At 41.3% G+C, this 26,541-nt stretch overlaps 1 protein-coding gene across 1 annotated transcript in view; it reads left to right on the top strand.

Moving 5' to 3' along the window:
* The window catches only part of DUSP22 (dual specificity phosphatase 22), a 44,051-nt gene extending 18,383 nt beyond the window's left edge, over positions 1–25,668 (top strand). The window contains exons 4-7 of the mRNA XM_063326004.1: positions 12,709–12,758; positions 18,389–18,463; positions 19,899–20,070; positions 22,933–25,668. Coding sequence (XP_063182074.1) covers positions 12,709–12,758; positions 18,389–18,463; positions 19,899–20,070; positions 22,933–23,118 — 483 coding nt within the window. The 3' untranslated portion in view covers positions 23,119–25,668. The remainder of the gene's footprint in view (positions 1–12,708; positions 12,759–18,388; positions 18,464–19,898; positions 20,071–22,932) is intronic.
* Positions 25,669–26,541: the final 873 nt, after the last annotated feature.

Below are 26,541 nucleotides of genomic sequence, written 5' to 3' on the forward strand. Positions count from 1 at the left end.
GTTGTCGTCTATCAGCGTTTCTGTAAGACCTTTGACATGGTCCTCCACAACATCCTTCTCTCTAAATTGGAGAGATATGGATTTGATGGATGGACTGTTTGGTGGAAGAGGAGTTGGTTGGATGGTCACATCCAGAGGGTAGTGGTCAACGGCTCAATGTCCAGATGGAGATCAGTGATCAGAGGTATCCCTCAGGGGTCCATATTGGGACCAGTACTGTTTAATATCTTCATCAATGACGTAGTGGGATTAAGTGCACTCACAGCAAGTTTACAGATGACACCAAGCTGAGTGGTGAGATTTACATGCCTGAGGGATGGGATGCTATCCAGAGGGACCTGGACAGGCTCAAGATGTGGGCCCATGCGAACCTCGTGAGGTTCAACAAAGCCAGTTGCAAGGTTATGCACCTTGGTTGGGGCAACCCACAGTATCAATACAGGCTGGGGGATGGAGGGGATTGAGAGCAGCTCTGCTGAGAAGGACTTGGGAATATTGGTGGATGAAAAGCTGGACACAAGCCAGCAATCATAGAATCATTTAGGTTGGAAAATACCTTTAAGATCATTGAGTCCAACTGTAAAGCAACGTTTGTCTTGAAACAAAAAGGACTGTGCCAGTGTGTGCTCACAGGCCAGAATGCCATCTGTATCCTGGGCTGCATTAAAAACAGTTGGCCAGCAGGTTGAGGGAGGTGATTCTGCCCCCCTACTCTGCTCTGGTGAGACCACACCTGGAGTACTGTGTCCAGCTCTGGCGTCCTCAGTACAGGAAAGACATGGATCTGATGAAGTGGGTCCAGAGGAGGGCTGCAAAAAGGATCAGAGGGCTGGAGCACCTCTCCTGTGAGGACAGGGTGAGAGAGTTGGGGTTGTTCAGCCTGGAGAAGAGAAAGCTCCGAGGGAGACCTTGTTGCAGCCTTTCAGTATTTAAAGGGGGCTTATAAGAATGATGGGGACTGACTTTTTAGTAGGGCCTGTTGTGACAGGACAAGGAGTAATGACTTTACATTAAAAGAGGGTAGATTTAGTCTAGCTATAAGGAAGATATTTTTTACAATGAGGGTGGTGAAACACTGAAACAGTTGCCCAGAGAGATGGTAGATGCCTCATCCTTGGAAACCTTCCAGGTCAGGTTGCTCAGAGTCCGGTCCATTGCGGGGGAGATTGGACTATATGACCTTTAAAGGTCCCTTCCAAGCCAAACTATTCTATGTTTCTTTTTAAAGCTAGGACAAATAGCTGTTGGGGTTGGAGACCAAAAGGCCAAAGGTCTGACTGTAGTGATATCGTATATCCTAAGCACGCTCGTGGGGTCGGTCAGAACCTACAGAGAATGTGGAAGCACTCTTAACGAATCCTGAGCAGTTCTTTCCCCTGTTGCCTCAAAGGATGCCAGCTAGGTGTTACTCTACTATATTAGATCTGGAGTCTAACAAATTTTGTGCCGGTTGTTCTAAGTAAAGTAAGTAAAGGCAGATCTTGTTAATCTTGATAGAAGAATCTGGTTGCAGGTCCATTTTAGCTAAGAGTGTTTCTCTGGGGTTTTTCCAGGTGTTTAACCCTGTTCTGGAGGATGTTTCATGGAGATGAATGTAGGCCCAAACCAAACAGGATGTTGATATGGATGGTGCAGCTACTTGAAAACAGCTGCATCCCATTCTAGAAAGTGTGTGCTGTGGTGGACAGTCGTGTCCAAGCAGCTGGACTTGCAGCATCCTTAATCCTCTCTTACCATTCCTCCCACCTTCCCCCCAACGACAAACACTTAAATACTGGCAAAAGCAAGAATGCTTCCTCTGCTGCATTGGGCAGTGATTGCTGTGTGTAATTCAGGAAGAAGTACAGCATGAGTCCTGGGGAAGGGATGCTAGAAGTTCTTCTGGTCAGACAGTCGCTCAGGCCCTGCCCTAGAGAGGTATTATCCACAAAGAGAGGCAGGGATGGATAGACATTCTGTGGGTCCCCGTGTGGAGAGCCCACCTCAGAGAACAGTGTGATATGTGTGGCTGGCAAATGACGTTGCACAGATTCAGACTGGAAGTAAGCAAGACTTAAACTGTGAGAGTAAGCAATTGTGGAAATACATTGCCAGAGGCAATGGTGGATTTTCTCACGTGCTCCTTCTTTGTGTAGAAGTTGATCCAGGTAAGGCTGGGTTACAGAGGTTTATGAGCTTTGTACTTTATAGCCAGAGCGTTTCACCATTCTTGGTCTGTCTGAGGTGCCAGTTGTGGGTGACTGTTGTGTGCATTGTAGACACCTGTCCATCAATCTGGAAATGGACTGAAACTACCAGCTTCTTTCACACTGTCCACCACGCATTTGTCAGTTACTAGTAATTTTGCTGTTGCTCTTGACCTGCACCAGAGGTCTGATCTAGTAAATGTATGAATCCTGTTACCAGTCGCCTGTGGTTGTGGAGTCCTTTGGCATTCATTTATTTATACCATTATGCTTGTCAGACTGACCAGTGCTGCATCGCAGGAAGTTCTATATGCTGTACTCATCTTGGAGACATCTTAACGATCACACTAATGTAGATCTTAAATCAACAGGAGTTTACCTGGGCATTCCTGTACTGTCCTCTGCCACAAAAGCTTTCAATTGTTCACTGTGTTTATGACAACTTGCATTAAGAGTAGGCTTTTGCATGTGTGTTGCTTCTATATGCATGTCAGCTTGCTTTCTTTGTTTTCAGGTGCTACAGAATATTTGTTTTGTTTTTATTTTTAGTGCATTGATTTTTTTCAGATGAGGAAAGAGTATATCAGTATATGTGATAGTTTCAACTAAAGTCATTTGGATGAAGCAGAAGTAAATGAAATCCCAACAAAACGTGGACAGTTTCTTGGGTTGGGGGTATTATCTCTCGCTGCTCAGTATCAAAGCTGTCATAAGTTTTAGGCATCTCTATTTCATGTGAACAGCTGATCTGTGTTCCTATGGTACTCATGTACCGGATGGTTCTGTTTCAAGTCTTATCGTTTGTGGGATTTCTTCTCCAAACAAAAAGAGTGATCTTAAAGCACTGTATGGAGTTTTTTGAATGTTGCAATAATGTCTTCTGGGTGCTGAGAAAATACTCTGTGATGCCTGTGAAACATTTCCTCTTATTTTCTTTAACTTTCTTCAAATATTAGCTTTATAGGTTATGGGGTTTTGTCCTCATTCTGCTTAGTTAACCAGGGCACCCACAGAGGACAGTCATTTATTCTTTTTTTCTTTGTATTCTGATGCCATTAACAATATCATCTTAATCTGGTACATGCTATCTCCAGAACAGTGGTTTTCCTCCCCTTTTTCCTAAATTGATGACTACCTAAATAAGTGTTGATATGGTAGGTGGGTGGAGGGGTGGGGGAGGTAGAGAAGAGCTAATTGCTGACTGAACTAAGCATCTTTCTTGTCCAGTCTGTTGTGCAGCAAGCACAACTTAAATGAACTGTATTTTTGAAAATAAAAAACTTCACAGGCCAGGTCATCTTATAAAGAATTTTAATTTTTTTTTCCTTGCAAATTTTAAAATTTTAATCAAAGTAGAAATAGGGTTTCAAATGTGCAATATCTAAGAAGCTGAACTGAAAGGGAAGAGTTAAAAAAACCTGTGCTGGTGTCTTATAACAATCTTTCATACTCCCTGAGTAAACAGTCAAATGCATTAATAGAATACAGGCAATAAAAAGATTTTGTAACTGAAACAGAACCAGTAAGTGTGAGGAATAGAAGTTGCAGAAAAATAAGCAAGCTGTGGAGAAGCTGTATAACTTCTCTGCACCAGTTTTATCTCTGCTGAATGCTGTGATATACCTGTTTTATAAGTTGTTAAGGATGAGAAAGTTGCAGCTGGGGAAATCACAAGAGGAAGTGCTGGATCAAGTTTATGAATTGAAAACAAAAAAAAAAAGTGTATGACTGGCCGGTAAATGGAGAAAAGTGAAGAGCTAAATGACTGAACACGTATCAAAAATTAAGAAATGTTTCTAAGATCATATGGTCATAGTCTGCAGTATAGATAATGCATTCATATCAGCTTGCATTAAGATCTAGAATCTTGTTTCATATTTTTTAAGCTTGGCTGGATGCTGTAAATCTTAATGAGGTTTTAGCTGGGCATGATAGTCTTGCATGTTTACAGATGATCTTTAGACTATGCACGTGCAGTTTTTTAGAAAAGGAAAGCAAACTAAGCTATAGAGGAACTGAACTGCCAGCTCTGGCACAGTGCTTAGCATAGTTTGTGGATAGTATTTTTGTAGCTATTTTGGTGTTTTGCTCTAGAAACCTATCATGTCTGCTGTTAGCACTTAATATGATGAGGTTTACTATGGGGGAGCTTTTACTGAAGCTTCGAAAGGGAATAGCCTCATCTCCTTTTAGTTTTCTAATTCTTTCTTTCCATCAGCGGTTTGTGGAAACTTCTTTCTTTCTCTTATGGTTGCGCATTCTGGAGTGACTTCATTTTTTGTGTATGTGTATAATAGCGATTACCTTGTGCTAAGGCAAAAGAAAAAATTCCTGTGTTGTGCCCCTAGCTGATAATTGTGGAAGTGCTGAAAGCTGCCTTAGTGCTTTCTTCTTTGGTTCTGTATTCCGAAGGAATATCCTTACACAGACCACCAGTCCAGGAAGCATTTGCTGGCACTCAAAATCATATCACTGCTCAGCACAAAATAACTAAATAGGGGAATATTGGGAAACCAATCAGCCCTGGTTTGTTTGGGTTTTTTTTGTTTTTTGTTTAAAAAAAGTATATACTAATTCTGGACAGATGCTGCTCAGCAAGTGAGAACCACCAGTCTATTAAAACCATGTTGTGATGTTGGACAGCATACAGAAGTCTTGAGCTGTAGGAGGCCGTTCATATATGAAAATTGCATCGTGATGACATGATGAGAGAAGTCCCTGCTGGGCATGGCTGGGCAACATATTCACTGCACAGACTCTGCTGTCTTTGGTGTCCAGCCCAAAGACTTATGGGAATTATTAAAGAGGGAGATGGCAAGAAGGCCTTCAAAATCAGGGCTGGTAATATCATATCACAGGATCGTTGCTGTTGTATAAAGATCAGCTCTGCAAATTAATAATACAGTCAAGTCAGACTGTTGCATTTCCTTCTAAAGCACTAAGCTTTTATATCACTAGTGCTGGAAGCTGTCAACTTTCAGCCTTTATGCTACCATCAAGAGGCAGTGTACAAGCACTTCTAATAAAAAACTTAACTTTCTTCTATGATGTTTCACTGCCTTTTCATGGTAAGGGTTTCCCCTCATGAGATGTTTCAGAAGACCATGCTGAGCAAAATAGCTACCATTTTTCTTTCAGGTGTAGCGGCACCAGAAGATTCTCTCTTGTTTGAAGTAATGCCCTGTCTGGCATTGGCTCTGCTTGTGAAGTTAGGAGCTCTGACCAACATTTCAAAAATGACATTGGTAACCCACTAAGAAACCTCCAAGAGACTTCCACAAAGCGGCTTTTAAAGTGTGTCAGGCCGGGCCTTCATCACGAGGTACCTTGGCAGAGGCTGCTGTGGTGATGCACTAAATTAGTTCACTGTTTGAATTGCTCAGCACGCACTAGCTGTGTCAGGGGAAGCACGTTCCTGTAGTGGCAGATGGCAGGGAGGAGAGGATGAGGACTGTTAGAAGCTTTCAGTGGCCAGCTGTTTGCACGAGAGATGTTTAGACCAGTAAATGCCTGGTGTTTCTCATTGCTTGGATACAGCGTTGACCAGAACAGAGCACATACTCTGACCCACTCAGTGCAGAGGAGATGATGTGGAGAGTGTGTTAATCCATGCTTGTAATGTCAGCATATTCCGGAGGTGTAGCAATCATTTCCCAGCATTTCATGTTAGAAAAAGGCAGGTGGGATATATTGTTTTATTGTAGTACTCAGAGATCCCCTTGAGGGTTCAGGTACTAAGTGTGATAGGTAGTGCGCAGATGTTAGGTATGCCCTGACATATCTGGGGGCTTAAATACATCGTCTGGTAAAGGCAGACTAACGGCGTCTTTCCTCTCAGCTGAAGTAGGCAGTCTTTTGTGTCCTAAAGGACATAAACCACAATTTAGGATAAACTCATTAGTGTTTTCTCCCACCCTGTGTTCCTTCAGATGAGCCAGGGTAGAATTGGAATTCAGGGTTAGAATTAGAAATAATACATGCAGCTCTTTGTGCAAGTAAAGTAAAATCCTGAACTCTTCAACATTTCTCGCCTTACAATTTTAGAAAGGGTCACAGAAAGAAGAGATGGGGAAGGAGGGCTTTAACAGGACACTTTGTGTTTGGCACATTCCAGCCTTAACGATATGGACTTCTAAAAAGTGTCACTGAGACTACTTCCTAAGAAAACCATGAACAAACATTGCAAAAAACCCCATGACTCGTAAAAACTGTTGTGTTAGTCAAAGATCACACAAACCAAATGTATAAATTCTATTGCAGGAGCATCCGGCTTTCTGTTGTTCATAATCTTCATGTGATTTCAATTTCATTTATAATACTTTTCAAAACCAAACCTGAGTGTGTTCACTAAAGTCAATTAGTGGTTGTTTTTTGCTGAAACACAAATGTATTTTCTATGAGTCATTAATAAAATCAGCACCAATGGTGATTGCTACAGAAAGTAACTGAAAGGACAAACAAACGGTTGAACGGTTTTCAGTTTAGCAGGTTCAGTTTGGTGCATTACTGGACAAAACCCTTGATAAACTCTTGTTGGTTTGGCTTGAGGAAGCTTTGTGCCGGCTGTTTCCCACTTTAGCTTTTTTGCTGAAATGCCCCTAAACAAAAATAAGTTGTCCTGCCCTCATCTGTTGATGTGACGACTCAAATTAACACATGGTTTTTGACTAACCTGAAAGAACTTGCCAGGTGCTGGAGGTTTTCTATTTGCATCTGGGTTCACAAATTTAAGTTTAGGGGTTTAGGTTTAAAAAAAATTTCTTGGAAGTCGTTGATGGCATCTTTACATAAATTTAAATAGAGAGGTTTAATACCAAAAATACAATCCAGCTCTTTTTAACTTTTTATTCTTTTACAACCCCCTTCCTGCACCCCCTGCTCTTGGAGAACAGAAATTTTGTAATTTGGGGTTCTTTCCCCCTCTCCTCACCTTCTAACATCTGAAGCTCTAGATTCATATTTCCAGTGCTAATTAGAACCTTAGAAATGTTGTATGTACTGCAGCGGCAGGGACCATGTTCTGAAGAACATCTCTAGAAAAGATTACCTGGAAAACCCGCTAAACATGAAAAAATGAGTAGCATTTTTTAGTCCTTCCTCTTATTCTCATGCATACTGTTGTGCTAGAGTACTCAGTTTTATATAAAAATCACTGGACAGTTTTCTTTCACAGATAAACTGTATGATTTAGGATGTAATCAAACTGAGCATCATTCTTAATGACTTCAGAACATCTTTGATCATTACATAGGAACCAATATCCGTATAGGTGTTGCTTTTGTCTCTCAGTACTTTTTGTACCTTATCCTGTTCGGAGTCGAAAGTATTCTTGGTATTGTGCAATTAAATTTGTGTGTGCGCTTTAGAGATCCTATTCTCAGTCACTGACACATTATCTGACATGTAGCACTTATAGATGTGTAATTTTGCTACTGCAAAATTCTACATGTTCTGCTAGAAAAACCCAAATGCCAGTTTTTACAAGTTTAGTTAAAATGAAACTGGTGTTTTTTAAAATGGATTATAGGTAAGTCGAATAGAAAGACTGTTCCTTCAACTGGACTGTTAGGTTTCCTGAGCGCTTTATTAAATACTAGATTTATTAACAAAGATTTAATTCTCTTTTTTTAAAAGCTGATGATATTATGAAGGTGGTGTTCTATAGTCTTACTGACTTTTCCAAATGTGAAATAACTGTTCAGTTTCTAATCTTAGTAGATTGACCTCCAATTTTGAAAATTACTGCAGTTCCATGAATACCTTATTAACTGTAGTGTAAAACTTCTGGATATATGTGTGTGCACCTAAACCTTCTTGGTTTTAATATCTCGATATTCACTGAAGCAGAACTGACTTAGTTCCAGAATCTGAGATGAAGTTGTGCAAGTGTTGTCATTGTTTCTCAAATAACAGTGAATTTTAGAAATTTTACTTAACTCTCGCTTGTTTCAACTTTGACAATCTTGAAATCGGAATACTTGCTCTAGTTTTGTTAGCTCTCACTGTATCGGTTTAACTGTAGCATTTAGTTTCAGGGCCTAAGAGAGACAGAAATCTAGTTTTGGTGGTTACTGTGTCTGCTGAAACAGAAAACAGAAAAGTAAATTATATTTTATTTTACTGATTTTTTGAGGTAATCTTAACAGGTTAGATACACCAAAAGAAACGGGAGTGCTGCCTTTATTTGATGAGGAGGGCATCGGTTAGGATCATCATGTGAATAATAAGGAAAAAGTTTAAAGAAATGTGTGTGTTTGAGGGTGGAGGGTCTTTGGTGGTAAAGGCGATTGATGAAGGAAAGGAAAGTGAGCAATGATTTAAGAGTAACAAGTGGAAAGTAGCAGTGAATTGAGATGGGCAGAAGAAAGCTGTGTTCAGTATCTCATTGACCTAGGAGCTTGGTATTGAACATGTTCCATGTGTATGGCATGTTTTGTTTACCTGAGAATGTACATAACTTCTGTTTAATTAAAAAGGTTGGATTGATTTTTTTATTTAAATGGGTAATCTGTGAAAAAGCTTGTTTGGAAAGATAGGACATGACTGACAGCTGTCAGATGAAGACATTTTTGAATAATACATTAGCGGCAGTATTCAATAAATTGGATTTAATACTTCATGTAGCATTTAAAATAATCTTTCTCTCTTCATCGGTTTTCATAATTGCAAGCTTTTCTCTTTGCTTTGAACAAATACCATGTTTTGGATGAGTTAGCTATTCTGTGGCACCCAATTTAGTGTGTGTTGGTGAAATGGCACGATACCTGTTTTGAGTTGTTCTGTCCTTCCTCCACTGAGTAAGTTTTAGAGAATTGTCATTCGTAGGGAACAAAACAGAGTTAATTTAAAAGTAAATTAATAAAATAGACATCTATATGGCTGACATCAAATTTGTATTTTGTCTTCCCATCTCTATTAACGTGCAATTGTGGTTCAATTTTGTATATTGCATTTGCAATCAGACTCAAGTTTATTTAATGAAACTGCAGACTAGGTACTGATGGGGAGCTCGTTGAAATTTTCAGTAGGGGGAGATGGTCTGCTTGACTCTTCAACAGTCTTTTGATTTATTTTATTCTGTTTTAGTCACTGTTTCAGTGATTGTTACCTTCTTACATCCTATGCTTTGCAGTTTCAGAATGGCAAACTAACTCCTAGGTAATAAAATAGTAATGTCTCTATCTTTCTTGCATGCTAGTATTGTATCTAAAATGTTATAGGTATTTAGTTGTTCGGTTGGCTTAAACTGTTCTGCTTTGAAAGGTCCCTTTGGGACAGTTCTTAGATATTATCTGCAGGGTATGCTCACAGGAAGGACAGCAGTGTCTTGGGGCACAAATATACAAATAATATTATCATCCTGGATATTTTTTTTTTTTAAAAAACAGTTACAGACAGCAGGGTTCAGTAATTAAATATTGCCTATATGACAATTCCTGTTGCCAATATGTTTTAAGAAAAAAAGTCTGTCCTGCATATGTGAGGAAAAGCTAACTACAGCAATCAATATATGAATATCTACATAGAAAATCCCCTGAGTCTCATTTATGAATACCTGCCCCATACATTCTTGTATCATTGTTGTATTTCAGGTATCCAGTTACAATGAATGATATTTGATCCTGTTATTATGATTATTATTTCAACCAAGAGATGCAAAACTTGATGGTAGGGTGGGATCCTCAGGAGTTACCAACTCTGGCCAAACTGTGTTTGGGCCGAAGTGACTGAGAGTTTCACTGTTGATTTTTGTGGGACTCAGGTTGGGTCACTGCACAGTACTTTTGAAATCCCACCTGTAACTATTTCTGAGTTGAGTGTGTGATTATTTCCTCACAGGGAGGAGTCCATCACCACAGCCTTCCAAAAACACCATGCAAGTGACATACATCCGTCAAAATGCGAAATTCCAGTAATTTTAGCCATCTCCTGTCTAAGCAGCCGTATTAATAAGGCTAATAGGCTGATGCTGAGCCCTTGCAAGCACAGTAGTGAAGAGAGTGCTGTGGGCTTCACTGGAAGTTGTAAGTGCTGAAGACCTCCAGGATCACGCTCTGGATGAGCCATTCAGTACCATGTGCGGTCTCTCATAGGCGAGTTTCATGCTTGCTTGTGGTAGTGGGAACTAGCCAGCCATGACAAAAAAAGAACATTGTGGGTCTTAAACTTGTGCTGGTGCTACTTCTGCTTTTCAAGTGAACATGATCTGAAAGCCCCTCTGCACTCAGCCTGTGAAAAGCACTCAGCATGTGCCAGAGCTTCTGAAATCTGCAGAACAACTTGCATCAGTGCGTGGTGGAGCAGTGAACCTTCTGGCATATATAGTGCCCTCCAGAGTTAACCCATCTCCTACCTTCAGTTTTCCTTCCTGTTTTTTCCCTTGGTGGTGTGGAGTAGTGGCATGGAGTTGTTTAGAGGTGTGGGGGAAAGAATAGCATGTAAATTTACTTTCAGGTCACAGGCCCTCATTCTACTGGAGTGACTCACTTGAAGTGATACTAGTGTCCGAGATAAACCTCTCAGATGCGTCACACAAGATGCTTATCGTAATTAATCTGTCACAATAGTTATCATCCTTGGCTCAGCAACCTATCAATATATGTATTACTGCTACATTGTCTTTCTAAATGAACCCGTCTGTGCAAACTGTAGTGGATGGGCTTATGGCTGTGGAACCATCCTAGTTTCCCACAGCAGGCATCTCTTCTCCTGATATAAGGCAGGAGGGACTGTTAATTGTTGTTGCCGTTGCCTCCAGCAGCAAGCTGCTTTGGTTTGCAAACTGACTTCATTCTTATTCTCTCTCCACTCAGCTGCATTTTGCCATGCAGCTCTCACGCAAAATGCACGTGCTGTCATGGGCTTGGTGTTGTCCTGGTGGTGCCTTCTCCCTCATCAGGCACTGCCGTGTCTCCATCTCCGTGCTTAGCACTGTCTGCAGAGCCTTCTATGCCCTGACTCGGCCTTCCTCAAACCACAAGGCCATAGACAGAGGCAACTCTCCTCCGCTTGTGGCATGCTGGGGATGGCCTGTCAAAGGGAGGAAGTCTGGTAAAGCATGGTGGGGACAGGGCAGGCTCTAGAATCTGTGTGGCTGTGAAGAAGACGCTGGCTGAAGGGGTTCTGCTGAGTTGAGAAAATGGCTGGTGCCATGTGTAAGTGGTGGTGAAGAAATGCAGGTGAAGTATCACCACGTCCTTTCTGGCATAGTGGTGAAGTTCGTGCCTTTTGCAGAGGATTAGCGTGCTGGTGTATCCTGGTGCCAGGGGTCAGGACCTCTTATAAAAGGGATTGTTCTTTGGTGCGAGATGGCAAGTGAAGTAACAAAGTGTGTGTAGGGGAAATAAAGAGAGGTTTCTGAGTCAGCAAAGCGACGATGGTGTTGGAGAAGAGGCTCCCTCAGGTAGCCGTCACAGTTGAGCAATGAAAATCCCCTCCCCGTCCCAGATGGCAAATGAAATGCTGTTAGATACATGTTGTGTTCCACCTTGTTGGCAAAGGATCTCTTATAGATAAATGTGTGAATTCCCATGTATGATGTTGAACATGCAGGATTATTACAGGGATTTGCATTGTTACAGAAAGATAAACTAAGGTGCCTTTTATGGTGGACCTTTTGCTGTGAATCCTTATCTTTACAAGTACATCTGAAAAATTCATAACTCTGCATCTGAGATAAGTCAAAAGACTTCCAGTGAATGATTTAGTTTTTGTGTGTCTGAACTGCAACCTATATTCTTGGAAGTCCTATTTGAGAAGTTAGCTAAATATGCTTTCAGAAGTGTTCTTTTTCTTAACAGTCATAGGAGGAACACAAGCTTTGAAAATAAAATGACAGTTAAAATGAGCGTTGACAATGCAAAGCAGTAGCGTATGATTATAGTGTTGTTTTAAATACACCCAGTAACATTTTTAATGCATCAGAAATGGTTATCTAACTTCCCTAATTGATCTTGTAACTTCTTATGATAGCTGACTAAGAAAACGTGGCTAACTTTGTGGAAGAAAAGCGTGCTTTTTACAGTTGTCCTTCTTGAAGTTTGCCAATAATAAAACCCAAAACCCATACCACAAACATGTTTTTTCTCTGAAATGCGTTCTGTTTGGTTTATCAACTAGGTAAAGAAAAATGATTGCATGGCATCAAAAGAAACTTTATCACAATTTTAGGTGGTAGCATCTGTTGAGAGAAAGGGAAGGGCAGGAGAAGGTCCGACTTAGTTTTAGTAGAAATGTAGGAAGAATGAGATTTTTAGAAAAGATGCTTCTATTTTAAAAAGCTTGCTATTGGGCCTTGGGATAAGCATGACTAAGCTATATGCTGGTGTCTTAGCAACAAAGCAGATGTGAAAACAGCGTTCTAAAATCTGGCTGCAAGATGATCTCTGCTTGTCTGAATAATGACGTGCCTTCCTCAAAGTCAATAAAACTGCACTGGTCTAGAGCAGTGTAGTGCGCGGTGGTAGATAAATGTCTTTAAGTTGGATATTTTCTTCTCATTCATTTTTGCTTCTTTACACAGGGAGTGAAGTATCTGTGCATTCCTGCTGCTGACTCACCCTCGCAGAACTTGTAAGTTTTCTTTAAAAATAAATCACAAAACCCCAGAAATCCCTCAGTACTGTGATGCCTGTTTACAATGAGCTGAAAGATTTGATTCTGGTCTCTTGCAAGTATTACACAGATGTGGTTTATAATCCGTTAAGAAAACACAGTAACACTTGATTCCAGCCACTCTGGTTCAAACTCTGCTTCTTGTGTGTAAGGGTTTGTAGGAGAGTCAGTATGTAAACACTCTTCATTTGTGGCCTTAAACTTCAGGAATTCCGTAGTGATTCTGCTCCTAATTTAGCCCCAGTTTATTCTAGCCATTGTGTTTTGTAAATCTTTTTGCTTGGCACTTCTTTTTTTTTTCTTTTTTTTGTTAGCGCTATCTCCAGCCATTAACAAAAAGAAAATATTTGGAAAAGGTGTGAAGCCTGGTGCTTCAAGGGTTGAAATAAATTCCTCACAGTGTGAGGATAAAGTCCCAGTGGGCAAACTACCGCTGCAGCTATGTGCTCTTGAACCTGCCTTAGAAGGCCCTACTGCTCTTAGTAGTTGGCTGGCATGGCAGGGAGATTCTCCCCTGCGGTGACTCTTGCCTTGAGGATATATGTACTGAAACTACGGTGTCTCAGCCTCGCTCTTTCTCATCTCTGCTAACGTTCACGAACTACGAATTGACTTGCCCTTGGTTTTAATGTTTTGAACCATTCAGCATAGCACGTCTGGATTCCAAAGAGAAATCAAAACAGGTTTTGTAAGAGAACTTGGATGGCGACCAACTCTTTCTTCTAGAGCTCACTGTTTATGTTGGGGAGAGGTGAGGGGGGTTTCAGCCACATCCTGCTACCAAGTTTTGTAGAGAAACAAGAATTTGAAAGAGGCCTGGTAGGTACGGAAGGAAATGCAGCACTGCTTTTCTCTCGCATCACAGCAATATTCCGGCTCATGCTTTCGGGGTATATTTTTAGAGTATGTGTTTCTCATACCCTAAAAAGATTCCAGCATGGCATTTGATGTGTGGTGATTTGCCTTTTCATTCTGTATTTCTGTCGTGATTTAAGGGGAAGGCAAAAAAAAACCAAAACCCACCACACACATCCTCAACCCATAACCCATGACAAAAAACACCCCCAAACCCTAAATTTCAAGACAGGTCTGTTATGAGAAAGCAGACAACTAATTGCCTTTGTCATGGGCAACTTTTGTGGACTTAATACTTAAAATAAATAAAAATAAATAAATGTAAAAAAATCCTTTTGGGAAGGAAATAAATATGAGATTAGAGGGAAACACTGACATATATTAATTGTTTGATGGTATTCTGAGATCTGTAGCATTTCTGAAAACATTTTGCAAATCTGCTTCCTTTGTTCATAGAGATCTGGATCAATTGGGAATGGAAATAGAAAGGATGGCATTTGTGATGAACGTTAATCAATGTACAGTTCAGCCTCTCCCTTGTACTTAAGTATCAAGGAGTTATATTGAAAAAACCCCTCCGTTTGAGCTGTCTGGCACAGTACCAAAGCTCTCAAAGCGTCAGTAAGGAGATACAATATTTGCATGAGTATTGTTTCTGTTATGCTGCAGGCATCTAAAATACTTGCTTTGGTATCAGGTGGTTGCAAGCAAACGTCATTACTTCTAATACTGATACATTTTATCACTTAAAATAAAACTTGATGAGTAACTGACTTTTTTGCTTTATACAGTCCAGATCTTCAAGTAAAATCAAATCATGATGCTTGCAAATAGCAACGTTGCTTGCTTTGCGCATACAATCTTCTGAAAGCAAGAGGAAGCTGTCTTTGTTCAGTCTGAGGATTTGACAGAATCCTATCTAGGAGCGGTTAACCGTACTGCCTGCGCCCTCTGCGGAGGAAGGGATAGCTGGGGAACAGGAAAGAGAATGTGTCACTCTGCAACATCTTTGTATGTCTACCCTCGTCTTTCAAAAGAGGGATTCTGGTGGTGTCAGGAAAAAAAAAAAGGCAAGCGGCATCCTGTATTTCAGGTCCTTGTGTTTTCTTTGCAATGGTTGACAGGCACAATTGACCAGATAAACACTGCTGTCTTGTCTGTCTCTCCCAACAGCAGGGTTGTTAGCAGCTTTGCTGCTACTTTGCAATGGCTGGCAGGTGGGTAAGGTCCAACTGAAAGCCTTTACCCACTGAATTTTGTGACACTGAGCTTTGAATTCACTTCAGCTCAGTTTTTCTGAGGGGAAGCTTCTGATTTCTTATGTGTGTAATGCATATTTACTCCTAGTAAGCTTGTTTAGTGGAGCTCCCTTCCTCAGAGGAATGAATTTCCAGGGAAATACAGCAGGGATTCCCCTGTTAACATGTGCGTGTTCACTAAAGTGGCTCAAATCTTGCTTCTACTCCTGTTCTGCCCCTACCAAGCATAGGAATCAAGCAGTTGTTTTTGAGACTCAAGGTGCTTCCTAGCCATTAAATGAGTGTTTTCCCTGGACTGTGAGAATTTTACCTTAGGCCATTGACTTCTCCAGAAGTGTCATCTCATATAGAACCTGTTGCTAAAAAGGTAATTCTATAAAAATCAAGTCTTCCCTTCTTGTCCTGTTCCAGATAATTGTTTTAGGCTACATGTTTCTAAGGAACTAATCTCCAACAGTCAGGCTGTTAGTGGTAGCGATACAGAAGCCAGATAACCTATTAAGAAATTTAGGTGGATTTTTGTTGTGTTTACATTGCCAAAGCAAAGAAACATTAAGATGCTTCTTCCTATGTGATTGGATGCTTTCTTTTTAACCTTTATAATATTTGTAGAGGTCTGACTAGCAACAAATGAATACATAGATCTGGTATCATAATTCTGCCCTCAGCCTAGTTTTGGATTATCCAGCTTGCTAATGTGTAAGTTTAGGTAACTTTTACAACATGCTGGTACGGGCAGTGTACTGGTTCTTCTTCCTGTGGTGTTTTCCCACTGTGAAGATGATGCAGTTCAGGACCCAGCTTTAAGCTGGGAGATGTAAAAGCCAGATAACATGTAATAAATTGTCTTGAAGTAACTGTTCAGTCCAACAAATAGGCTGCAAATCAACACATTTGTCAAGTGCTTTCCTGTTACAGATGGTAATCAACTGTTTTGCGGTTTATGTAAGACTTGCCATACTTCTTTGTGTCTGGCCCTTGCCACACAGCTAACTGGTCCTCAATCTTAGTTTTCATGAGAGACTCTGATACCACAGGGTTGTGGAGGAGTAGTACATTTCTCCTTCTCTCTGACTTAAGGCGAGGAGGGGCTATGGTTCTACAGAGCAGCACGAAGTCTGGACTTGGCTATTTCTCTTCTCGTTTTCATGAGTGCCTGTAAACACTTACACTTGACAGTGTTTCAGCAGACCAAGTGTCAGCAATAAGGAAGGGCAAATAAAACTGAGTGAATGGAGTTCACTGCTAGCTATATTTAGTACCTTGCAAAGGTGTTATGCTCATTCGCAGATATTTTTCAAACCAAAGCATTGAAGTGTTTAACCAAACCTTGTGCTACACCACTGAAGTGAATTCACTGGTGCTTGGAGCTGCGCTGTTGGCCAGACTTTCTAGAGAGAAAGAGGAAAAAATGGGTGTATGAGAAGATTGGGATGTTGTCAGTCCAGCCCTAACCAAGTTTCATTTGCCTGAATCCATTCAATCTTGGATAAGTGCTCCTTCATTTAACCCTATCCCCGCCAGAACCAGGACAGGTAGTAGCATTCCAAAGCCTTTGCTTCGGGCCAGTTTCTGATCACTTCTGCAATTCCTGGATCGCTTCTGTGACCCTGCTCTGGCAGGGGGGTTGGACCAGATGATCTCCAGAGGTCCGTTCCAACACCTACCATTCTGTGATTCTGTGTGATTCATTGTGCAATAGCAACGCTTCTTGCGCACACAGCCCAATGTCTCATTTGTCCTCTGAGCTCACTTATGTGGAGCTGCTTACGTCCTCCAGGCAGGTCTGAGCACCATGGTTTGTTAGAACTCAGACAGTGGAAATGTTTTGGAGTGGAAATGTTTTGGAGTGGCAATCTGAGTAGAAATACATTTGTAAGGCGTCCTCCTGCTTCTTCACTCATCCCATGTACTTGATTGGTTTCTTGAGAAACATAAAATCCTGGGTTGACGTGCTGTCCTAAAGCTTGGGGTTGCATCATGCCTTGAGATTTTTCCAAATAAGTCACTCAACTCTTCTCCAGTTGTATTCTCCATGCCGTATCCAGTGATGCAAGAACTGCCTTGGAGAGGGATTCCTGGGCTTTGGGATTCCTCTTTATGGATATTTCAGCTTAGACATCATTGCCTTTGCAAGTTCCACAGGCACTGCCACTCTGTTGCATCACTGCTGTCCTCCTCTGGGTCTGAGTGTTTATAGTATCAGCAGCTGCACTGTTGGGCAGGAAGGAAAGCTTCCTTTTATGTGGGTATTCCTGATTTTTGTGTGGCTGCTGGTGCTGGGCTGAGGTTTTTTTCTTTTACTCTTGTGGTATAATATTCACCCTGAGAGGGGAAACATCTTGAATACAGGACGTTGTGTTTCATGGGTGTTGAGCGCAGTGTGCTTTCAGGTCCGTCTTTGCCAATAAGCCTGGTGCTGACCGCCCTTTAAGAAGCTCTCTCCTCTGTGTTGTGCACATTGCTGCTGCTTGGGAGCTTAAATTGCAAGAACACTCCAAGGCCACAGTGAACACCAGCTGTGTTGAACTAAGAGGTGCTGCTTGCATCCGTGATAAGTTGCAGGCAGCCCCAAAGGCTTTGCAGTCTGAAAGGCAGAGGCAGGGTGAGCAACTTGGGGATGGGAGGTAAAGAGGTGACACTGCAGATTTGCTGAGATGATGACAGCTGCCCACTACTTTCCTTCAGGCTTGCCCCACTTACAGCAAAGAGGCATGTGTAAAGGATAATGAGAGTACAAACATTAAAGTTTGTAAACTGAGTCTTTATCTTCTCCACATTTTCTCCTACGCTGCTATAAAAAGAGGTGGGCTGTAGACGGGGTTGGCTAAGACCCTGAATAAGGGCAGCTAGCAAAAGTACTGCAGTCTGAGGGGAGGAGAGTGGAAGGAGCTGAAGAAGCCAGGGCTTGAACTGAGATTTTATTTTTTTTTTATAGCAGGGGCAAAAGGGAAAGACTTCATATTGAAGGAAGAAAGTTGTAACGTTTAGATGTGTCCTCGTACATGGTTTGAAGGAGGAGGTGAAGTCAAAATTAAGCTTAAGTTTGAATAGTGGGTAGCGGATGCCTCTTTGTGAGAGTCGATGTAGCTTAAGAACTGTTTGTGTAGCTGTGCTGAGTTCCATTTGACATCTGAGCATATGCAAGAACATATGAGGCCAAGTTGCTAGTTTAAAGAGGAATAAAACACAAAGTGAAATACAGATTTGACAGTCATCAGAATAAAATGTTAGTGTTTATCACATTGTAGTACCTAAGATACCAATTTCCTCTTTGGGTAGAGTGGAGAATAACTATGCCAGTGAGTATTGTGTTTCATTGGCAGACACTAACTTTTACCTTGTATGACCTGTCTTCAGTTCAAAATTCTAGAAACAGCGTTAAATGAGCTTTCGGGTATGTTTCTCTCTTTCTAAGTAGCGATTTTACTAAATAGAGCACTTTCTTTATTCCCCTTCTGCTTCTGTTTTCAGGGCAAGGCATTTCAGAGAGAGCATCAAATTTATCCATGAGTGTCGACTTACAGGTGAAGGCTGCCTAGTTCATTGGTACGTATACCACTGGCTAAAAAAAATTCTTAAAGGTTTCTCTACCTTGAGTGGATGTTCATCATTTTAATGATAAGTTAGTGTTCATCTCCATATTACAATCCTCTTGGACTGAAATGGCCCCTTTATTTGAAGAGCCCCAGAAGATTTGCAAATGCTATTAAAGCTTCATTCTAGGCCTTTTGAGTCACTAGTGTAGTTGACTAGAGATGCATTGACTAGAGACATATTATTTATTTCCCATTATTTTAATCCCTGTATTTTGAAAGATGATTTCCATCCAAGTTCCTATAACAGCTTTTTTGGTGACTTCAGAGTTGCTAAAAAAGAATTTTCTTCTGAACAGAAATTGATTTTTTTTTTTTTTTCTTTAGACTGCTGAAGCATTCAGACGTTGCATTTGTTAATAGCGAGTCTCTGATTGGAGAGATGCTTCTGGGACTGTAGAGAATAGAAAAGGAAATCCCACCCTGGGTTTTTTCTTGCGCTGCTATCGGTTGTAGTCTTTGTGCTGTATGTCCAAGTGACATATCTGAGTCTATATCTGTAATCAGAGTCATCTCATGGTTTGAACACTGGACTTGTATGCAGGCCCTGAGCATAAATCCTCAGTTTGCTCCTGACTCATGGTAGGGCTGTGCAAAAGTCATTTGGTCAGTCTCCATGTATGTAAAACAGGGATAATTTGTCTGAATTCTGATAGAATTTTAAAAAGCACAAATATTTGAGTTTCTGAAGCATTTCAAAAGCACAAAATGTTCTCGATATGCTAAGTGAAAGTCTGGCACAAATGTAACTCAAACACATTCTTTATACTCACAATAGTAGTGGTTGTGAGGGTTTTTTTTTTTCCCCAGCGCTGTCAAACCAGTAATAGTGAACGATTCTTACTTTATCCCAGTGTTTCACGTTGGGGAAACTGGAGTATTGAGAGTTGAAGTTGCACAGTGCATCGATAGCAGAAAGAGAAAAGAGCTCAAGCAACCAGAGACACGTACTTCAACAGTTCAGTTAAAGTTCATTTCAGCCCCATGAAATTGAAGCCTTGATTCACGGTGGAGAGGGAACGGTCTCATTTCACTGCTCTGATCTATACAGGCAGAAGAAAGTGGGTGACATTTCCAGCTTGTTAAAAACCAAACCTAACTTAAAATGTGTACACTGTCCCCTGGTTTTGTGCAGACTTAATACTTATTTCTTTCTTTGCAGTCTCTTATGAATTACTACTCAGAACCCACTTTCTTGACATTGTCATAGGTTTGTTCTGATGCATTTGAAAAAGCAGCACCACAACCTTTTAATTCAAATAGTGTAATATTTCTTCCTGGTGGCAAGTAACGCAGCAGTCTGCTGTGATGCTGGGAAGGGATGCTTTCAACTGTGATAGATAAAGTACAGCACTACTTCAATTTATTGCACCTCCTTTTTCATGCAGCCTTGCAGGTGTCTCCAGGAGTGTAACGTTGGTGGTTGCCTACATCATGACCATCACAGACTTTGGTTGGGAAGATGCACTGTCTGTTGTCCGCGCAGCAAGATCCTGTGCCAATCCTAACATGGGCTTTCAGAGGCAGCTACAGGACTTTGAAAAACATGATGTTGATCAGGTAAATGCACTACAGACAAATGAGCTGCGAAACACAACACAAGCCTAAATTTCAGATCATGGGCTATTTCTCATTATTTTGAGGCCTGGGTGGTTTATCTGACTCCCTGTTTTTCTTTGAGGGAATGGCCTCTTTGCGAAGCCCTCTCCACATGGGAGGTGCGAATAGAACTGAAGGTATCAGGGAATGCTGGATGGGAGAAGAGACAATGCACAACATCTAAATACACCTCCTGCCCAGCTATGCTTTCAATCCAGGGATTGCTTCATGTATGCTAAGACATAATACAAGACTGACACCTTTAGAGGGGTAAAAACTAAAGACTGAGTTCCTCAGAATGCAGCAGAAAGACCAACCTATAAGTACCAGCTGCATAAAAATAGTGTGGTTTCCCCCCAGTACCTTTATTTGGAATAGTGAGCAGGAAAAGAAATCATAATCAGAAATCTTTTCTATCCAGGAGTTAAGTCGTAATGAGAACCTAGTTTGTGTTGTGTTCTCCCCCACCTTCTGTGGCTGAGACTTAATAAATTTTCTGATGTGTAGAACAGTCTCAAATCTGACCCTTTTTTTCTTCGTAGCCTTTGAAGGCTTTGTAGGACTAAGAGAATTGAGGGAACAGTAAGACTGCAAGGTGGTTTTCATAAAGCAAAAATTAGTTTCTTACTCCAAAAAAGAACCATCCCACGCAAAAGACCTGCTCTCCGTGGGTGATCGGTGACTTCCACTTATGACAACCTGCTCTGGCTGTCCCCTCTGTTTTCCATTGCTCAGCATGTTGCTGTTCTCTGGGCTTTTGCGCCTATTGTGCTTATTAAAAACCAACGACAACAAAGGCAAACCAAAATCGGAAAGCAAAATACATAAGGCAAAGGATGTTGGTTTGTTTTTTTTTTTGTTGTGTGTTTTTTTTTTTTTTATTCCATTCCTGTCATTCTGCTGCAGAAAGCTCAGAGTTTAGAAATTACCATTTGTTTTGCATGATGCAGTTTGCAACTGTAAATATTTGTGTTTTTTTTAATATTTAACTGAATGTTTCCTGGATCGTTTGGAACTGGCGTAAATGGTAGAGTAACCGATTTTTAAGAGACAAAAGTTAGAGGGGGACTTTCCAGACTTGTCTCCTTCCTCCCTTACAGTCATTTCTACTCTAATTGGTCTGGGCTAACAGCAGTGACAATTAAGGCTATATGCAAATAGCCTGATAAAGACAGTAACGTCTCTCTTTTTTTCATCCACCATGGACGGCACATTCTGCCTTTTTTCACTGAGGGGGAGGCAGTAGGTTGCAAAAAAGAAATATCCACCTGTAGTCACTGGTTGCGCTGTAGTTTCCTACTGTCTCTTAACAGCAACCACATCCTTAGCAGGTGTCTGTTTACACACCTGATTTCAGTGGAATAATGCCATCTGCCAAGGGCGTGAACTTTTTTCTGATTTCAGCAGCACGGGTGTTTTGCTGTGCCACTGTAGGGTGGTATCCTGTGGGGTTTCTGGAATGGGCTCTTTTAGATCTTGATCTTACAGGAAGGGGTCCCTAAGGTCGTAACATGGTTTGCACCGATTCCAAACTTCTAAGTGGTAGCCTGAGGCTTCAGATTTGACTTGGAACTTTATGATCTTTTAGGAATGGGAGGGTGTAACTGTGGTGAGGTCTTGCCTCCCAATGTCCTAGTAAATGGTCTTATGGATAAAGCTGTCCATGAGCCCCGAACAGGACAAAGCTATGAAAGTTAAGGCTTGAAAAATGACCACAGGAATATTATCCCCACTGGGACAGAACAGTTGGGCTCTGTGTGCAGAGTGGAGCGACAAGATTGTCAAGAATGACTAAGTGGACTCAAATTCTTCAACTGGCAAAGAAATGACAGAAGGGTATGATAAAGGTCTATAAAGTTGAGTGGAATAGAGAAAGTGAACAGGCATGATTTCCGCTCTTCCCTGTTATGTGAGAGAGCTGTCAATTGACAGGTCCCAGTCAAGGAAAAGGAGGGGGTTTTATACAATATATGCTTATAGAGCTTGTTGGCATCCAGATATCTTGTGGCAAAAATTTGGTGATTCAGAAAGTGATCTCATGTCAGAAAAATTCATTATTTGTTATCAAACACAAAGATACTGCCTCAGCCTCTGAAAGTGCCTGAGCTGAAAATTGCTAGAAGCTTAAGAAATGAGCAGGGGAGAGGTCGCAGCATTATTGCCTTGCCATTGCCTGGCTACTCTCATGCGAGGATACAGAGACTGACCTTCAGCTGGACCTGGTACATCTGTTACCGTGTACCATATTCAGTTATTTGTATCAATAACATACAGGGTCCTATTGTATAGCTTTTAAAGCTCCTGGTCTTTTTCTTTCTAAAAGATACCTTTCCTGATTATCTACAGTATGCTTTTTTACTACTTCGTAGTTTGTGGGCTCAGGTTGAAAGACCCCAGATGAGTGCTTCACTTTCTGATCTTCATCCTTTTTGTGGCCCGTTGTGACTTGGGCGAGTTGGCTGATCAATATTAGCTCCCATGCTTATTCATCTCATTGTATATGCAACAGGAAGAGCGTGCTTTTAAGTCCAGGACTTGCCTGGTGGGTGTTTCTTACTCCGTTTTACTCCAGTCAGCCAAGCTGTTGAGCAAGTCTGTCATTTTAGGGGATATAAGGGATCTCTGTGATTTCAAATGTGTGTTCCTGTGCTTATGTATTCTGTGCTGGTATTGAAGGACATGTAATATTTGGAGCACTCTTCTTTAAACTACTTGTGTTCTTAAAGGCTCTTGAAATTTTGTAGGACGGGAGGGAGTATTACTTCTGCATCAGTCTCATGTTATTGTTTCATCATATTGTATATGTGTGTTCAATTTCTGCAGTTCAGGCAGTGGCTGAAAGAAGAATACGGGGAAAACTCTTCTCAGGATCTGCAAGAAGCCAAAAATCTTCTGAGCAAATATAAAGAGCAGGCAGAGTTGCAGCAGAATACTGGAGGAAGACAGTGGAATAACAACTTCTCATCTGTGCCGTCTCTCTCATACAGTAACTACACAACAGAGACCTAATCGTAGGAGGTTGATTTTTCTTCTTTCTACCTTTGAAAAACATCTTGCCATAATTTCCATCCCATCTTCAAGACTCAGCAGTAATCATGAAAACAGTTGATTTGTAGAAAGCTTCTTGATGAAAATACTACATTATGTGTGTGTGTGTGTGAGTGTGTTTCACACAGTTTTATAATTTGGGCAGGATCAAGCTCTCTGTGTGTCCAGAGACGATCCAGTTACTGTAGCTGAGCCAGTTTGTCAGCCGGCCACAGCTATTATCCCCTTATGCCCACATTGCCTGGCATTTGCTGTGAGGTTAGCTCAACTCCTTTCATTGTAGGCTAGCAAAGGGCTCTGAGAGATGAAGTCTGGTGATTCAAGCTGTGGCAGTTTGACGTCTCTGCACTATTAACGTGGCAAAAATGTTATTGCACCTGAAGAAGGGAACTCAAGTCCGTGTCTCTGCTGCTCCTGTTCGCAGTCCATTGGCAGGTAATACTGTGGGGGTGGGCTTGAACTTGAATGCTAGGCTGCAAACTGGAGCAGGCGAGATATGGGTACGCGTACCTTTCTACCAACAGTAGCATCTAGGAGAGAAGTGGGACAGACAGCTCTGAGTAATAACATCTTCAACTGCCACAGCTGTACTTGCTTCAGTGCACGTGAGACAGAGCTGTCGGTAGAACTGCCACAGTCCAAGAGCACTGAGACTGTTACACAGCTCAGCTGATGTGCAGTGATTTAAGCCGTGGTCCCTTGATTGTGCATCTGGTCTCCCAACATAAGCTTCTCTGGAGAATAGTTTATCAGGTCTCCAGTGCCGCTGAACTTCATTCCCCGTGGAACACGTGCCTCTTCAACACACGCCCCTGCGCACATGATAACGTGTCTCCAAAGAGTGGGCTCAGTGTGAGTGCGAGCACCTGTTTCTTTGCTTGTGCTGTGGTTTGCTCTTTGACTTCAGCTACCTCAAAAATGCTGTTCTTGTCATTGTGGTTGTAAATGCAACCTTGAAAATTGCCTTGTGTAATCTTAATCTGACACTGAGTGAAGTAAGTGGGAGGGGGTGTGTGTGTGCGAGTGTGTGTGCGCATGTATATTTCACAAATGTCTGTACTTGAGAGTTCTATTGTTTTCTTTTAAAATTGCCCATATTTCTCACTGGTTTAAAAATTGAGTTGTTTGACTTCAACTTTCTGCCATTTTAAAACCACTATATATTTTGCGGTGATCAGATTTGTAGGAATGTCTTTGTAAAATATATTTTAAACTAGGTTAAAACTAGGGTCTGTATTCTGCTCTTGGTAACATTGTGTGTTTCTGGAATGGAGCCATTGCCTGACTCAAGTGTATTCGAAGAGTGTAACTTCAAATATGTCACCAGGGATGCTGGGCAGCGTATTGATTTCCAGTCGTGTAATGGGGGGGTGGCACTGATGCCAAGATCATGGTTTCTTATCTTTGACTCAGAGGATGAAAGGCCTGTTTTTCTTGAAGATTCCAGAAAATAAAAAACACCTCCCAATCAGCCAGGATATTTAAAAAAGAGAAACAAAAAACCCCCCTCACTTGTTTAAGTGTGGTGTGTATATCATGCTAAAAGCTGAGCACTGAGCGAGAAGCAGTCAGCATACTAAATAGGCTGTTGTCTCTTTCAATTTCTTTGATACTCTGACCTCCCATCCCTTCATGAAATTCTTCTTCAGGTGATTTCCTGCTTGCTTTGGGTGGCAGTGAATTCTTTGGATGGGAGCAAGGCTTTTGGGGTCAAGTAAGCTCTGGCTGTTTAATATCTGTTGTTAAGTATCTTTAAAAAAATATGTTATGGCTTGTGAAATATGGATCTTGCATATCAGTAATTGCCAAAAAGGAAAAAAAGGGAATGGGGTGGAACCGGCTTGACCGTTTCATCTGAGTCCAGGCCTTCATCAGGGTTCTCATTGCACTAAGGGCTTTAAGTGTACTGAACACAGCAAGAGCAGGATAATTGTGTCTGTGTTGCAGTAAGGGATGCTGCTGGATTTGGGAAAAGTGCTGGAATTGACTTTGTTTTCAAGCTTGTAGCTAAATTAACCACTACCTATTTGGGACACCCAGCAAGTGCTCTGTGTTTGCCTGGTAACAGAAGTATTTGGCTTTTCTCAAAGACGTTGATCTGCAAATAATTGTCTGTTTAGGAATTCCAGCAGAGCAGTGCCCGCGCTGACAGTCCCCTCTGTGCTCTGAGGGCAGATGCGGTAATTGGGAAAACACTTTCCTCTGTAACAGGGTCTGACACATGTTCAGGATACTGGCCCGTTTCTTCAACCCTCTACTCCTGATAGGATGTGTAGTGCAGCTTCAGAAGCGCTCTGCCTATGCTCTTGCAGGTCTCCAGTCAGTCCCTCCTGTAGCTGACTTGCCAGCACTTATGTATCCCGTAACACTTTTGGCACTCTCGTCCTTGTGGTAGTAACCTTATGAGCGCTGGTAAGTTGACTATTCTTTTTTCCGTTCTGACAAATACAAGGCAGAACGGGAGACATCTGTTAATGATCGTGTGTCCAAGATTATTCTGTGCTGGATATTTTTTAATAGCTTGGTTATCCCTAAAGAGTCAGTCCCACAAACAGCATTTTTTAATATTTTTTTTTCTAGAACTGAATTTGTCTTTAGGGCCATATAGCCATGTCAGTGTGCATTATGCTGCAGCTCAAAAGCAGATACAGGGTAAAGCAGGAAGATGGAGAGAGTGCCATATTCTCAGCAAGTGGAAGTGCTTCTCTCTTTTAAAAAGTCAGAAGAGGTACTGTCTGTAGTCTCTGGCTTCTACATCTTGTTCGGTGGTCTGTATGTACTGCATACCGCGTTTAAAAGCCGTAAAAGAGCAACAGCAGTCTAAGAAAACGTGGTTCTCGTTTGTCCATGTAGGGAGCAGAATGGTAGTTCGCAAGGTGTGGAAGAGAGAGTAGCTACAGGTCTCACCTTTGGCCTTTTAGAAAGCGAGAGAAGCTAACACAGACTGAGGACGTGACATGATTTGTCTTCCAACCAGCCTTTCAGTGGCAGTTTGTAGGACTTACCAGGTATCTGGAACATGACTAGACCCCAGTCCACCTCTTAGTAGCTGGTCTTTGTAGTGTAGATGATGCATTCAGTTATTTTGTTCCTGTGCTTCAAAACATTGTCCTCATTTTGATGTTCACTGGAAAATGTATAAAGTTTATAACACCTTATTGGATATCCAGATTTGAAATGTAAATTGATTTTTGGGGGGCTAAACTTGATATCCATGTGTGATTATAAACAAACGTTTAGTGTTACACAATGTAGGTAATGGGTAAATGCATTAGTATTTATTACCTTGATTTTTAACCTGGAAAGAGTTGCTTCCTTACATTTTGTGGTTGAGTGGGAAGATATGGCAAATCATATCTCTGTTTTTTAAAGAGGACAGTAATA

The sequence above is a fragment of the Chroicocephalus ridibundus genome, chromosome 2, assembly GCF_963924245.1.
Source record: "Chroicocephalus ridibundus chromosome 2, bChrRid1.1, whole genome shotgun sequence".
NCBI lineage: Eukaryota > Metazoa > Chordata > Aves > Charadriiformes > Laridae > Chroicocephalus > Chroicocephalus ridibundus.